The sequence below is a fragment of the Pocillopora damicornis genome, chromosome 1 (assembly GCF_964200805.1).
Source record: "Pocillopora damicornis chromosome 1, jaPocDami1.2, whole genome shotgun sequence".
Classification (NCBI taxonomy): domain Eukaryota; kingdom Metazoa; phylum Cnidaria; class Anthozoa; order Scleractinia; family Pocilloporidae; genus Pocillopora; species Pocillopora damicornis.
Genome location: NC_142670.1, coordinates 4,853,432 through 4,868,273, shown reverse-complemented (window position 1 = coordinate 4,868,273; position 14,842 = coordinate 4,853,432). Strand labels below are relative to the sequence as shown.

General features: G+C 37.8%; 1 protein-coding gene across 1 annotated transcript; it reads right to left on the bottom strand.

The window, feature by feature from the left end:
- Window positions 1-6,310: 6,310 nt before the first annotated feature.
- LOC149051473 (adhesion G protein-coupled receptor G6-like) lies at window positions 6,311-12,086 on the bottom strand. The gene is made up of 8 exons (XM_089185361.1): window positions 11,891-12,086; window positions 7,990-8,080; window positions 7,874-7,923; window positions 7,487-7,604; window positions 7,285-7,388; window positions 6,854-6,956; window positions 6,595-6,745; window positions 6,311-6,483 (listed from the first exon to the last, which is right to left on the bottom strand). Exons 3-8 carry the CDS (start codon window positions 7,897-7,899, stop codon window positions 6,401-6,403), a joined length of 585 nt encoding a protein of 194 aa, XP_089041487.1. The 5' UTR covers window positions 7,900-7,923; window positions 7,990-8,080; window positions 11,891-12,086; the 3' UTR covers window positions 6,311-6,400.
- Between the last annotated feature and the right edge of the window lie 2,756 nt (window positions 12,087-14,842).

Genomic DNA, 14,842 nt, shown 5'->3' with positions numbered 1-14,842 from the left:
GAAAAATTGCACCATTCTTTCAACCAATCAGATTAAAAGCTAAAACCAATCTCGACTTGTTCACCCGCGTTTTCCCGCGTTTCAGGATGTTTGGTTTTTTTTACTTGGACTTGTCGTATGGCTCTGAAAAGTAGAAGCTGTTGTTAAGACACTGACGATATAGTATTGAACCATACAAACGAGTTTTTCTCTGGGCGATACATCTTTTCAACTCATTGATATACATTATCGTTATGTACCCTGTTTCTTTTTTCAGATCTCTAGGACTGTTTCAATTTTCTTTCGCATACTTTGCGAGAGAGTGGTGGTTTCTTATGTTATCCTTTAAGGCGGAAATTGGCGCACGGCTAGCCAGAATTGATCCCCTCGCACATGCCGGATGTTGAACTGCTGTGTGTCGTGTTCCCCACAAATGACTTACCCTTCTCTCAGATGGGAACCACTTCTTTCTCACTTCACGATAGAGCAGGATACCGAACCTCATCCAAATGAATGCAAGGCAGAGGTTGATTGGAACTGACCCCAGATATGTCAGGTAAAATAATTCCTTCTGTTACTCTCCCTTAGTGGAAAAAAAAGTAATCAAAGAATGAATGAATAAATAAATAAATAAATAAATAAATAAATAGAATAAAAGAGTAAAAATATACATGTGAATAAATAACGAAATGGGGGCCGGTCATTATTCATCACCTGGGGGAGGGGGGTAGGGGCAGGAGGATTTTGGTTCATTATGATCAATTGGACCTGATCACCCCCATAAGACTCTGTAATATCATTACAACCCCCACCCCACCACACCCCGCACACACACACATACACGCATACGCACACCCACCCCCACTCACACTTAAAAATAAAACAATTTGCTTTTTTTATGTTCCAAACAACATACATACACTCATTGACCTCGGTGAACACGCCTTGTAACTTGTGGCAAGGGAAAATTCCGTTGGCTAGATTATCCAAATCGTAGCGCGCTCGACAAAAGTAGTGAAACATGCAATTTCGATCGCTGTTTTTCCAGCTGCAGGCGATGCAAAAAGGGACAATTCTAGAATGATTAATTTTCCTTTAACACGTGTCGCGGAAATTTCGTGGGTTTTATGTTCAACTACTAACACGCGCTTAAAAGTTCATTCATCGCTCACACGTACAAATCAGAGGAGCTGAGTATATTCTGCGAACTATATTTCTACTTTTAAGAGGCAAGAGAAATTTTCATGACACAAGTGCAAGACTCTAATGTCAAGTATTTAATGTCAGCACATTACATACTTTATGGTTGGAATGTTATCTTACCTCCGGGCGTCTCGCAAATGTAGGCATTTCTTCTAGGCGTCGAGATAACAGGCCTCCATTCTTAGATATTTCCGCCCATTTGTCGTTACTATTTGACTGAGAATCTCGCCATTTTGAAATATTCCGTTGTTCTCCACTCACCCAAGTCCAAACCCCACCTTTCTTCTCTAAACCAATGTGCCACGCACTAGTATTCCAAGTACCACGTTTTTGAATCTCTTAATTGATAAACTGCTATTCTTCTTCAGTTTCGATGGAGACTAAGTAGCCTCCCTGACTGGAGCAGACATTCCTGTTGTTAACCCAAACTCTTTCCCATGTTGAAAAGATGCAAGAGGAGTTTTTGAAATAGGTTGCTTGGCATTCTATGGGAAGCAAATAAATAAATAAATGAAAAAATTTCTACTGACGATAACAATAATGCTGACACGAATATAGAAGCGATCCTCGATCCTCGATCCTTAAACAAACGATGGACATCAAAAACCCTCTACCTCACTAAAGCAAAAATTAGAATTAGGCTTCGTTTTACCAGTGGAAATTGTGCAGATCAGGGTAGTAGCGCCGTTATTCTTTGAATTTTTTCTTTTTTTCTCCAACTTACGTTTTAATCACGTAATTCTAACAGGAAGTCTATGACTAATTATGTGCATAATCGGTCAGATATTATTTTTTTTCCCGTTCAATTTAAGGTGCATAAATGATAAAATTGGAATTAAGCTGCCTCACCTGTTCCTGACAAATCCACCAACAAATGAAGGAAAAAATAAATAAATTGATTGTTAACTCAAGAACAACATTTGAAACAATGAAAAAGTTTATCAGATTTCGATTTAGACGCTGCTAATGTATTTTATTTGCTACATACCCTTTAACATCTACCCAGGACTTTTATTACCTTCCCGAGGGAGGAGACGGAGAAATTTTAAAAAATGCCGCATCTCCGCAATTTACCAACCAGCTGAACAAAACTTGTGTAAAATTTTTTTAAGGATACGGTAGACATTCGCGAATGTCCATCGGAAATTTCTTTAAACAGGCTATTCAGAGTGCAGCTAGATTATAAAACAATGAAAACGATGTAAAATGCACTATCCAGAAAAAATAGTGTTTCGTTTTAGCTCACAACAATTCAAAATGGACGACGGCTGTTTCTTTAACCAAATGAATCGGGTATCAATTCTGACCGCTTGAATAAAAACTTCCGCACAATTTGAATCTTGATGGGTTGGTTTCCAAACTCTGTGAGGATTTTTCCATATTCTTGGGTGTTACTAATTTGTGGATCAGCAGACCGTGGAACCTGCGGAACCCACATATTTTGTTTTTTGTTGTTTTTGGTTTTTTTGTTTTGCTAAAAGAAGAGCATTGAGATAAGTATAAGTTTGCTTTCGGGTACAAAGAAGAAAAATTTAAAAGAAATATATATGTATTAATTGTCCATGACGTCCAACTTGGCGAGCAGTTAGCAGTCATCTACTCTGAGTGTTAATAACTGAACAATAATTCGAAAGCTGTAATGGTCTGGGTACCGCGATATTTGAATAACGCCTCATCCGAAGGCTCCCAGTGAACCTAAAAGTTGGAATTCGTTGTAAATGACCCTGGAATGAGGAACACGAGGTGTAAAGTAACATTATCGCCCGTGATCCTCGTAGAATTTCGGGGTGAACCATTAAACATGACTGGAAAGATGGCTTTATTAAAAACCCAATCTTATAATTTTTAATTTAAGCATAAATCAAAATAGAATCTTCGAGTAGCTGTAAGGAATTCCATAACTGAATTTTAATGCGTAAATACTGTTTAATTTTAAGGGTTGTTTTAATTATTTTTTCTGTGAACGCACTTCACTTTAACCCCTCAGCGCATTCTTAAAATCAGCCATCGAAATTCATGAATAGTGATGGTGTTTTAACTTATTACGAGTAAGGAAAAAGTACACCAACCCAATCAATTTTTTTCCAAACCCCGGATCGAAAGTTAAAGTATGTATCTGTCTAACCTAATGCTAATTTAAGTGAACCCTGTTGGGTAAGTAAGTTCGATCGCTTGTCTAAGCTCGTCAAACGTTTAGCAGCTATCTGACGCATAAAAAGAGGAGACGCGTTTCCCTTTTCACATCTTGTCATAGTGACATAAAACGATAGAAACTAAGCTATCTGTTCCTGTTATCTTAAATATAGCTGAAAAGCTGTTGTGCAGACAACCACGACGCGAACAACATGACCACCGCATGAATGTCTGTCTTGTGCTATTTGATCTTTGATATCTTTGCACTATATGGAATCTAAAAGGCTTCAGGAATCCAATTTACGAGAGATCCTTCTCTAATTAATAACTAAGAGTTAATTGCGCAAATCTTTACAGGCTGGCTTGTTTTGTTTTAATTAAGAGTGCCAAATAACCGCCACCTGACTTTTTTTCTCAGATTGGTTTGGCTGAGTTTCACAGGACGTTCCAAATTCGATATAAATGTTTTGCAAATGGATAGTCAAGATATAATTAAGGTGGTACTTACCTAGCGCACAACTTATAAAATTAAATTGTACTCATCACACGAAACTATTGAAACTATTATAGGTTACTATTATAGGTTAGTGGGAGGCGCGGTGGCTTCATGGTTAGTGCGCTCGACTCCGGATCGAGTGGTCCGGGTTCGAGCCCCAGCCGGGGTCATTGTGTTGTGTTATTAGGCAGGACACTTTACTCTCACAGTGCTTCTCTTCACCCAGGTGTACAAATGGGTACCAGCAAAAATGCTGGGGGTAAGCCTGCGATGTAGTAGTAATATTCCTAGCTGCTTTATGCTAATGAAACCGGGCCCATAGGCCACTTGGCCTGTATAAAGGCTTACTTACCTAGGTTGCTGTCAGTAAGCTGTCTTTACACTTACACGGATGTTTCATTCTGGCTATTTTCTTTGGAAAGTGAAAAAAAATGAGAAATTAATAACAATGATAATACAAAGATCCCAAAGTTTTACTATGATGATTAAAAATAGTTTAGAAAGGAGATGTGTAGAGTTTGGTATGTTTCGTTATTAGAGCTCCGAAGGTTTAAAATGAAAATAAATATTTCACAAATTGGAAAGTTAGTTTCGACGGTTTCGTAGCTACAGCAGAAAAAAAAAGGGATAACTAGCGTCGTACTTACCCAGCATACAAAATACTAAAAAGGTTTTGAAAAATTTTCGGGATTTAGTTCCATTTATCATCCACTTCATAATGCCTAAGATATGTAAAGGTTGCTGTTAAGAGCTATAGTTACACTAAAATTTGATTCATCTCACCTGAGAGTTTTGGATTTGCGGCATCCTCGTAAAACGCTTTGGTACTAGTTTGAGTTTAATGCAAATCATGGTCTGTGTTCGCATATTCATGGCTATAGTCTCCATTTTTACTTTTCTGTCATAGACGGACCAATAGACAAAAGGCAACTTGCACCAGATGTGGACCATTGTTTTTCTTAATACAATCGAAAAACCTCACGGCATTAAACCACTTTTTGTAGTTGAAGTTTTGTAAAGAAGCAGCTCAAAAATAATTGATGTTCAGAACTATTGTCTTTATGAGCTCTGCTAATGAAAATGATTATTATTCATTCATCTCGCGGATGACATACTTAGCGTTTCAGTTGGTGGGTCTAATTACTTCGTATGCCTTCAACTTTGATGGACTAATTCGCTCATGTGTTAATTAGCGAGTATTATTACTTTCACAGCGCGGCAAACTCCGACATTTTACTCTCTTAGAATGTCTCTGCGCTCATGGAATAATCGATAATTTATTCTGGAAAATTCCCTAGTCCTAGCTGCGATTTATTTAGTCAATCGAAGCTTAAAGCGTTTTGACCTATCGCATTTGAGCGGTGTAGAGAGAAATGTGCTTGTATATTCTAGAATAATTCTTTTTTTTTACTCTTCCGTCTTAATCGTATGCTTCGTCATTCATGTTTGTTTATAAATGGGTGTGACATAACCTCGACTGTTGTAAATTTTTAGGCACATTTATATAATCGACTCCTTCTCTGGCTTGTTGAAATTTCTCTTCAATGCTACGTCTCCGCTGTAGTGATATTTGGAAACCGGGCCAGTGGAAATATTCGGCATTTCTATCGCCAAGCTTTTTCCTTTAATAACAGCGTTTGGTGAGAAGTTTTTAAACTCAATAAGTGAAACGTCAAATATGAAATAATCATGCGGTAAGCGCAAAAAGTTGGCGCGTAAGAATCACAAGATAAATTCGTTCAATTAAAGGTGCGTGCTAGAGTGCTTCTTAAAGAAAGACAATTCGTGATATCTTGACATGAATTCCCGCCTCATCTGTAGTAGACTGTGGTCTTATTCGAAGGAAAGTCATCAAGATACTGAGCTATTAGAAATTTGAATTTATGGATTGATTTACTTCGATGAATCTTGCCTACAAATATAATATTTAATATCTCCTAAACTTCCTGCTCCTTTTATCTTGTTCAATGTTTTTTAAGAGTTACTTTTGCGCAAAAAACATGTCTTGGTATATCAGTGTGAAACAGTGAGAAAACTTCAACGAGGAATGGGAAGAATCTTTTTCCTCATACTATGTAGTTAAAGTTGGAGAATGTATGAAGCTATCTATTTCCCGTGTAGACTTTGTACCAACAGGCTTTACTCGCTATTAAAGGCCATCACTTAGTTAAATTTGACCAGCATCCCTATAAACAGCAGCTGCGTCCAAATTTTTTTGTGAGTAAATAGGAAAAGGAAAATACTAAATGATGTGTGAGGTCATATCATACATACTTAATTCCTTTTTTAAAGATCAGTGAAAAAAATCTTTAGCAGCAAGTAGTCCAGGTATACCAATCACAATTACCAGCACTAATCATAAACTCACAACTTCAATGAAAGCCACAAAAGCGACGAATATCCAGATCAGGTTGTCAGACGAGGAAAGCCAGCAACTAAACTCGAAGAGGTGAGAGACACGAAAGAAACACAAATTGTCAGCAAATGAAATGATATCTGTCTCAAAATATATGAAAAAACAAAACAAAGAATTAAATGCAACGAATTAAAAGGAGAAGAGCAAGAAGAAATCGTCGACGTTTTTTCTTACTATTTATCACTCGTATAGCTTCGTAACCCTTCTTTTCCAGCAGCGATGCCAAGTGACATGGCCACCACGATCACTGGAAGACCTACCCATAAAGAAAGGAAGGAAATCAAAACATTTTACTGCATGACAACACCAGATTTTGCGATCCGAAAGCATGGTTACAGTTACCAGTGCTTTAAAATAATAAACTCACCCCATGAGGTGACGAGATACATGTACATCTTGGTGTCAATGTTGTAAACCTTCACAACGAAGAAGTAGAGATAAATTCCCTCAATCAGCATCCAACAGAAAGCGGTCATCAAGAAATACTGCATCAGAGCTGCTATTGTAACACAGACAGCCTGTGGAAAGAAAGAGTTTTCGTATAATTCCCGTGGTGCTCCTTTCGACAAGATATATACGTTGCAAAGAGTAAACTCATTCTATGGATAGAAGGAGAGGCCACTGACTTTGTTTTCTGTGGCGTTCATTCCGGCGAGGAAGATGATCTGTCCAACTCCAAGAGACGTAGAAACACTCAGACGAATTTGAGAGAGAGGTTGACGAACATCTCTGGTGAATTAATAGCAAAAACAAGGAGAATGAATGAGACAAAAGCAACAACAATAACAATAACAAAGTGAAGACAACAAGAACAGCAAAGGAAAAAAAAGTCAGCAAATTGCTGCAGAAAGGACAAAAAAGGAAAACACTCATAAACCGTGAAACCATAAGCTGTTCAGAAACTCTTGATGAGGCGTGAAATGAAGTTTAAATTTGTGAAGTATTCGACATGCATGTTCTCATTTGCATAGAGACTTGTATTGAGATCTCTTTTCTCACCAGCATAGTTGAGGAGAGTTAAGAATCGACCTAATTAATATTCAGGTACACTACTTACGTGAGGCAAGAATAAAGTATTAATGTTAAAAGTATCCCGACGATGGAAAGGCTCAGTCCCACGTAAATGATAGTTTCCAGAATTTTTTCGTACTCCTCGGTGAGCTGTTACAAAAAAAAAGAAAAAGAAAATGAAAGGAAAACATTAAGTTACTTAATTGAGCCCATAAAATTATTGGGTAAGACAAAAATTATTTGATTGCCTTTGTGCTGCCGTCGTAGTCCATTAAGACGCCAAAATGCGTCAAATGATTGCAACTGCAAACTGTTTCTTCTGAGTTGCTTTTTGATGTAATTACATGGCATCCTTCCTCTGAAAAGCTGTCACACGTGAAAAAAAGTAAGTTAACGAGGCGCACAAAATTATTTCTTGTCTGGGGAAGAGGTAATGTTTTATAATTTTTCGCGCTTTTTCCTCCATTGAAGTCTTAGTTGGGACAACATTTCAATCAGACTTCTCCTCCTCTCTTTCACGAAAGTGTTAACTTGCACAAAAGTATCTGACTGAGAAAGTATATTCATTCTCCTCCGTAGTTGAATTAATTGAGAAGGAATATATACTTTACAATGGTGTTTTGTAGTTTTTTTACCTTTCGCTTAAGCCACTCCAAAACATACAACGCTTTTCTGCTGTCAAGACCTGAAAATAGATTTTATCGTGTGAGAATAAATCAAAACAACGCATAGCAACTAATTTTCATGTTACCTTCAGGTTTTTGAACTTAAGGATGACATTTTCTCGCAATTTCTCTGGTTTGGGGTCCACAGCTACGGCTATTATCCTGGAGTTGAGATACCTATAAAGGAAATTGTATCTGAAAATGGACCAGAACCAAGGAAGCAATGTTACATACTTTTGGTAGATTTAAGCAAGGTGGAATGGTCAGCGACAAGCAGGGAGCCTTTGTATGTTCAGTTTAGTTGAACTTAGATCTTATGTGTTATCGTGTGATGTGTTTTGGGGGTAAACGAAGTGGAGTAATATGAAAATAACGTCACCTTTGATTGTCTGTTTCACTCGTGATGGCTTGATCTGTCAGAAGTAGTTCATGCAGATTCTTGTACACAAATGCAACTACCAATGATCCTTAAAAACCCCAAAGAATCTAATTTAAAAAAACCCACAAAATTGAGATTTTCATCAGGCTCTGAGGTATGTGAAATTGGAAGGAAGGCGAATGATTAAAGAAAATAGACTGTGTACACATTTTTATGAGGCTTTATTTCAATACAGAAATTTCGATTGGAGAGACCAAGGTAATGAAAAGTTGTAAAGTTAACACGCTGGTTAATACGAACCACTGTCCTCAAAATTTGATGAAGCGATATCGATTCTCGCTTGCGATTGTTGTTCCTCAAAGTGGAAGCCACTCGCATTCTGGCGATAGACTTTTTGAATGACCAAAACTGTCGAAAAAAAAAAAACAGTCAATGACAAATGAAAGCACTTACGGTGAAATTTACAATATCACATATACACAAACTTACGTTCTGCGGTGTACCCAAAATATGTCATAATCTTATTGAATGGAAGTGTATTTTTTTGTATCTTATTTGCCCTTCAACGACTATTCGACAATTTCAACCATTTTAAAACGTTTTTTCAATGTAAAACTGATTAAAAGTGAGTAGTGCTGCACTGACCCCAATTGTGAAAACTCACTTCATTCCTCAAACCGTTTGGTCGGAGAACTATAAAGTTCATTAGGGAGTTTTTAGGAGTACAGTTAAAAATCTTGCATTTACAAGTATATGCATCGCAGTCGATAGGCAAATTTTGAGCTCAGTGTATAGTATGAAGTATGCGGAAAGTATTTGTAAGATTTGACAATTTCAGTTAGTAAAGTGTTACTCACCAGTCTATTATTTAAGAAAAGTTTCAATAAACAGAGCGAGAAGAGGGGTTTCACAATTTGAAAGATTCTGATTTTCTATTGTTGATTGTTCAAGAATACCTTGAATTTCGTTCTTCACCGCAAAAAATCAAAATATTAAACAAATTGAAAGAACAGATGAATCGATGACATTCAACGATAACATTTCATGTAGGTTGGGCTTATAACAACCCATTCGGTCAGTCAGCAAGTCAGTACAAAACAGAGGAACAGACTTTGAAACTAAACAGGTTTAGAGGTCGAAATCTCACCCATCGTTGGGGAAACGATCCTTTCTGAAGGTCTCATTCCACTCAGGTGTCGTTTGCTATAATTAACAGCAAATTTCTCCACGGCCTCTGCCACCTTAAAGATGGATTTTTTCAGAGTTTTAACCTCTTCTATATCGGCCTTGTTTTTTGTGACGTTCTTGATTTTGAAGGTGAAATCTTCAAACACAGTTACAGCCTCCTACAATCACATAAAATATTTCCAGGTTATTAACCAGCCAGTCTCAAATGTACAATAAATATTAAGAACGCGAAAAAAGTCTAGCAGGAGGCCCCAAATGGTGTCCAGGGTATTCATTGGCTAAAGAACTCTTTTAGGAGCCTGGATTGTATTTTAAGCCTCATCATTTTCTCTCATATGGCTTAATGGTGGTTTCTACTTAAAGGTCAGATATTTACTTTTTATCGTTTAAAAACATATATCAAGGTTAAAACGCCTTTAAGTTATGAAAATTACATACTTTTATGGAAGCCCTTTTGGTAATATTTATTCCGCCAAATCTTGAAACATACTCATTTGCCTGGAATAAAAATTAATGTCTGTCACATTTGTAAACGGAGAAGATCCTGAAAATGAACATGCATAAAAACGCTAAATGACTATTTAGGAAACATACCAGCAGCTGAACTGGCGATTGTGACGGCGACGGCGACGGCGACGGCGACGGCGAAGGCGAAGGCGACGGCGAAGGCGACGGCGACGGCGACGGCGACGGCGATGGCGAGGTTGTAAGTGATGAATCTATAAAGAAAATGTTAATCAAGACTACCTCATACTAAAAAAATGCCTTAGTAATACATTGTAAGAGCAAGAATGCCGACTTTAAGCGGCGTAAGGAAATGGCCGCTATGAACTTTAAAAATTCCTAAATGCACTCGATTTTTGATTGGTTAGGCAGAACACTCTTATTGTTTTCTTTGCACTATTTCGGTCTTTCGCACACGACTTGAAAGATCAATGTTCAGATACGGCTACACGATGTTTTTCGAAAACTTGATGCAAAAATATTAGTAAATGAAATAATAGTGAAAAAAAACATTCCTTAATCAGTGGTTAAACATATAATATGAGTACACATTTGCCCACTTTTTGTCATAACAGCTCGCTTCCATGGGGATTGAAAAATACGCAAAATTTGCGCGTGTATTTATTGTCAAACCACCGAATATGACGTATTCATTTCTTATTTCGTCTCGAACTGTTTCCGATTTACTGCCCTTTTTTAAATTTTTTTAGCTTAACCGAGATCGTCTTTGTGGAAAATATTTGATTCAGCGTTTTTATTTGAATAATTTGATGGATTTGTTAATTAAGGCATAACGAGAGAAAATGATCAGGAAGCTCCTTGTCCAGGCTTTGAAATATGTCAGTTGTGAGAGGATTCACATAAAAGCAAGTATCTATCTGATCTTCTGTTGTAATGACCACTAGAAACTTCTTTGCTTGAATTTAAGTTTACAGGTTAAAAAACTACTGTGCATGTTTTCAGTCAAGCAAACAGAAACGCACAACGCAAAGTGAAACTCGAATTGTTTACTCATTATAACAAGCTTAGTGAAAAGTAAGTGAAAACGTGACTCTAGCTTTCTACCGTATTTAGTTTTCGTGTTACAACGGTTTTTTTAAGCCGTAACACTCTAAGAAATTTGATATGTGAGGGAAGGGTCGCACTTGGGACAAGTTTTCCAAATTATGTTTCCTTTACGGTTGAAACCTGTCGTCGAAGGAAATTTCCAAGCGCGGCTCTAATTTTTGCAATTAAAAAAAAGATTAATTTGAAATCGTAGAAAACATCAGAAGCACCTTAGTGCTTGGGTGGGGCAGGCAGATTTGAAAAGAGTCAAGTTAAACAAAAGAAATCCCAGCGGTGACTGTCAACGCTTGTAAGTGAACCTTGGAGAACACGAGAGAACTTTCTAAATCTTTGCGCTTAAGATATGGATGGTCGTCAGTTATATGATGGAAAATCTCATCCACAGGACGCGTATCTTTTCTTCCGAGCTGTGAACATGAGCTCTAGTTTCGAGTCTACTTCAGTTCTCATTGTGTGAAAACACTGGCAATTTCCTCTCACTGGTGCGACTCTACTCCTTTCGGTTGCGATTACGTATTTCCGTGGTATTTTATCTCAGAAAAGTAGAACAGTTTTCCCAAGTGCGGTTCAAGGCAAACGTTTGAAAATAAATAAAGAAATCAATGATGGTTACATAAATACATCACAGGACAATTAGATTTTTGGATTAACCACAGCAAAGCCGTATGCTTTGGGGTGATAGTCATGTTTTGCTTAATTAAACGGTTGTTGTAGAACCACCAACTTGTACACGAAACGCATCGTTTAATCTTTCAATTCACATATTGCCTTCCGATTACTAAACATGAAAAGCATCATGCTCTTTTATAGAGAGCTTCGATCGCCAGTTAGATTGATTAGGCACTCACCAGTTTTTTTTTTCTCTGCAGGTTCGCGTGCACTTTATCTTGTTGCATTCTGTATAACACTCATAATCTTCACAATAGCAGGTCTTTTTGCTAAAAAAATGCTGTTCGCCGATTATAAGGTTAAATTTTGTAGCCTTGCACGTCTTAAAAATGATATTCCCTTTGTGTCCCGTTTTAATGCATTGATATAACAATGGGCTATACGTCTGACTACAATACTGTTCGCAGGGCTTGGAATTGCGATTTTGCCCATTCTTGCAGAAGGTTACGGAACAATTAAGATTGCATTTGCCATCAGTGAAATTGCAATTCTGCATCCATCTCTTCTTGCCATATCTAATGTGCAAGATACTTCAACGTAGTCTCGATAATTGATCTGGGAAGAGTTTTCCCAATAGCTGAAAAAGATGCAAGACAATATTTCAATAGATTGGTCCTGGTTTTCAATTATTATAACGAAGCTCGATAGTAAACGTCAGGAAAGTCGCTGTGGATCGAAACATTTGGGTCATCTTGCGTATCGAACGCGTTCGTCGCGCGACCGAGTCCAGACCTCTCTCTTTTTTCGTTCTGCCGCTACTATTGCGTTGTCGACTATCGCACTCCGGCTGTTTCACGAGATAGACGTCTAGACAGGCTTATGTTTTAAAAAAATATAATAATGGTAGGAATTGGTCCATGCTGAGCAGCAATACCATGATATTCAACAATAACTCAAACACTTGTTTACACCTTTGTCCATCAATTAACCAAAGTAAATTTCCTTCACGTTTGGGAAACAAAAGAAAAACCGGGTTGCTCGCACGCATTTAACACTTACACCTATAAATAAGCTCGTTATCTCGTCTTAAAGTATAATTTCAAACCTTATTCATCTTAGTAACCCTCATTAACCTTGGTGGCGGTTCTAAAGTTTAAGCTGCAGCTTTGTTCCATGTTATTCAACGACTTATCAATGTAACAGAATCACAACCTCCCCCTTTTTGGGCCAAATTTTATTTTAGCTCACACTTACATACAAAAAGTAATCACAGCCCTACCTGCTATCACGGATTGCATCATCAAAGTCTGGATAGCTGAAGTACGAATGTAAAAAATAAATTTAGTTTCTTACTTTCACGGAAATATACTTTTCATATCATCAGAGTCACCTATTTGTATCGCAATTGCCGAAGTTGGAGGAGGCGCACGTCTACAGAGTATATCTTTGACGCATTCAATTTATTGATTAAAATGACTGAAGTTGTCTGTTATTCGTGGTTATCTATGGAAATTCACATTGATAAAAGCACGACAATAAACTGATGAGAATTTCTAGTCGTGTTTCTCTCCACTTCTTGAGCGCTTTAGCCACTTCCTAACTGCTTTACTACAGAACAGCGCACATTCAAGGCTTCCCTACTTGTTTTGTAATAAAGAGTCCGTTAAATTCCCCACGCGTTACTTTCAATTTTCAAAACAGACATAGACTTGATAGGGAACAACAGTGCCGTCAACTTGCTCTATACTCTCATAAAGCACGCTAAAATAAGCCAATCACAATCCTTGTTAGAATGGTTCGAATAATCTGACTGGTTGAACTAGTTTAAAGCCGTTAAAAATGTTAAAGCCGAATTCACAGGAACATGAAGATTGCTCGGGACAGAGCCGTAAAACTCGGCTGCTGTGACTTCCACTCAACGCAACCAAAAGGATATCAAAGCAAGCTCTTATTCGTTCCCTCGAAGGGCGGCTAATGTTAACGTTATTTCTGAGGATTGCTTCACTGCAATGACCGGAGAGTGCCATGATGAGCAAGCTGCAATGAACCAAAGAATGGTCGTGGTCGCTCTGATACCGTCATAATTTATGATGAATTTTGACAGTCATGCCACTGATTATTTTTGTTATGTCAGTTATGTTTTGTAGAAAAGGTTGTGGTTATTGATCGCGGTGAATAACAATAAAAGCTAAGTTTTTCGTTTGTCTCACGATGTAGTCACGTGTGATGTAGATCGCGACGTTTCGACTGCATACTGCTAGTCTTCTTTAGGCGATGAGGTCGACTAGTCATGCGTGATCTTATAAAGCATGATGCTCTGCTGTGATTTGTTGTTTTTCAACAGCTCTGATTGGTGCATTTCGATCCTTGCTGATAAGTGATTTACTCCCTCGGCGGTCCGCTGTCGCACAGATATCTTTTGTTTGACACCGGATGCAATGAATTAAAATTGGGTTATCATTGAAGTGTCCCTTCCTGTCACATGGAGTAGATTAGGAATTAAAAATTGTCAATTTGTACACAAAAAATAGAACCACTACCGCATCGCGGCTAACAAGGCAAATCTCTATTAAAGTTCGGAAATAACGCGCGCTTTCTTCGGTTGATTTTTTGATCGTGGGCATCCACGCTTCCTGTTGTTGTGTTTTTTGTGCGTGTAGTAATAAGGGCCACGATCAATAAACTTTACTTCGTTCCAGAGTGGCTTGTGTCCGTTGTTGTGGGCATGCTCTGAAACGGCGGAGGTCTCGCTACGGGCGAGTCGAATGTCTCGATCGATCGCAGGGTCAAAGAGACAATTCACATAAGACTTCACCCTAACAACATCAACAGGGATAGTGAAATAGAAATTCCAGAAGCGTGGATGCCCACGATCAAAAAATCAACCGAAGAAAGCGCGCGTTATTTCCGAACTTTAATAGAGATTTGCCTTGTTAGCCGCGATGCGGTAGTGGTTCTATTTTTTGTGTACAAATTGACAATTTTTAATTCCTAATCTACTCCATGTGACAGGAAGGGACACTTCAATGATAACCCAATTTTAATTCATTGCATCCGGTGTCAAACAAAAGATATCACTGTAGCGCCTATCTATTATAAGAGCCTCAGAATGTTAGGCCAAAATTTGACTGTTTGAGTAGGTGTGTGTCATTGGATACGAATGAATATCAATTTGCTTTTAATAGTTATAA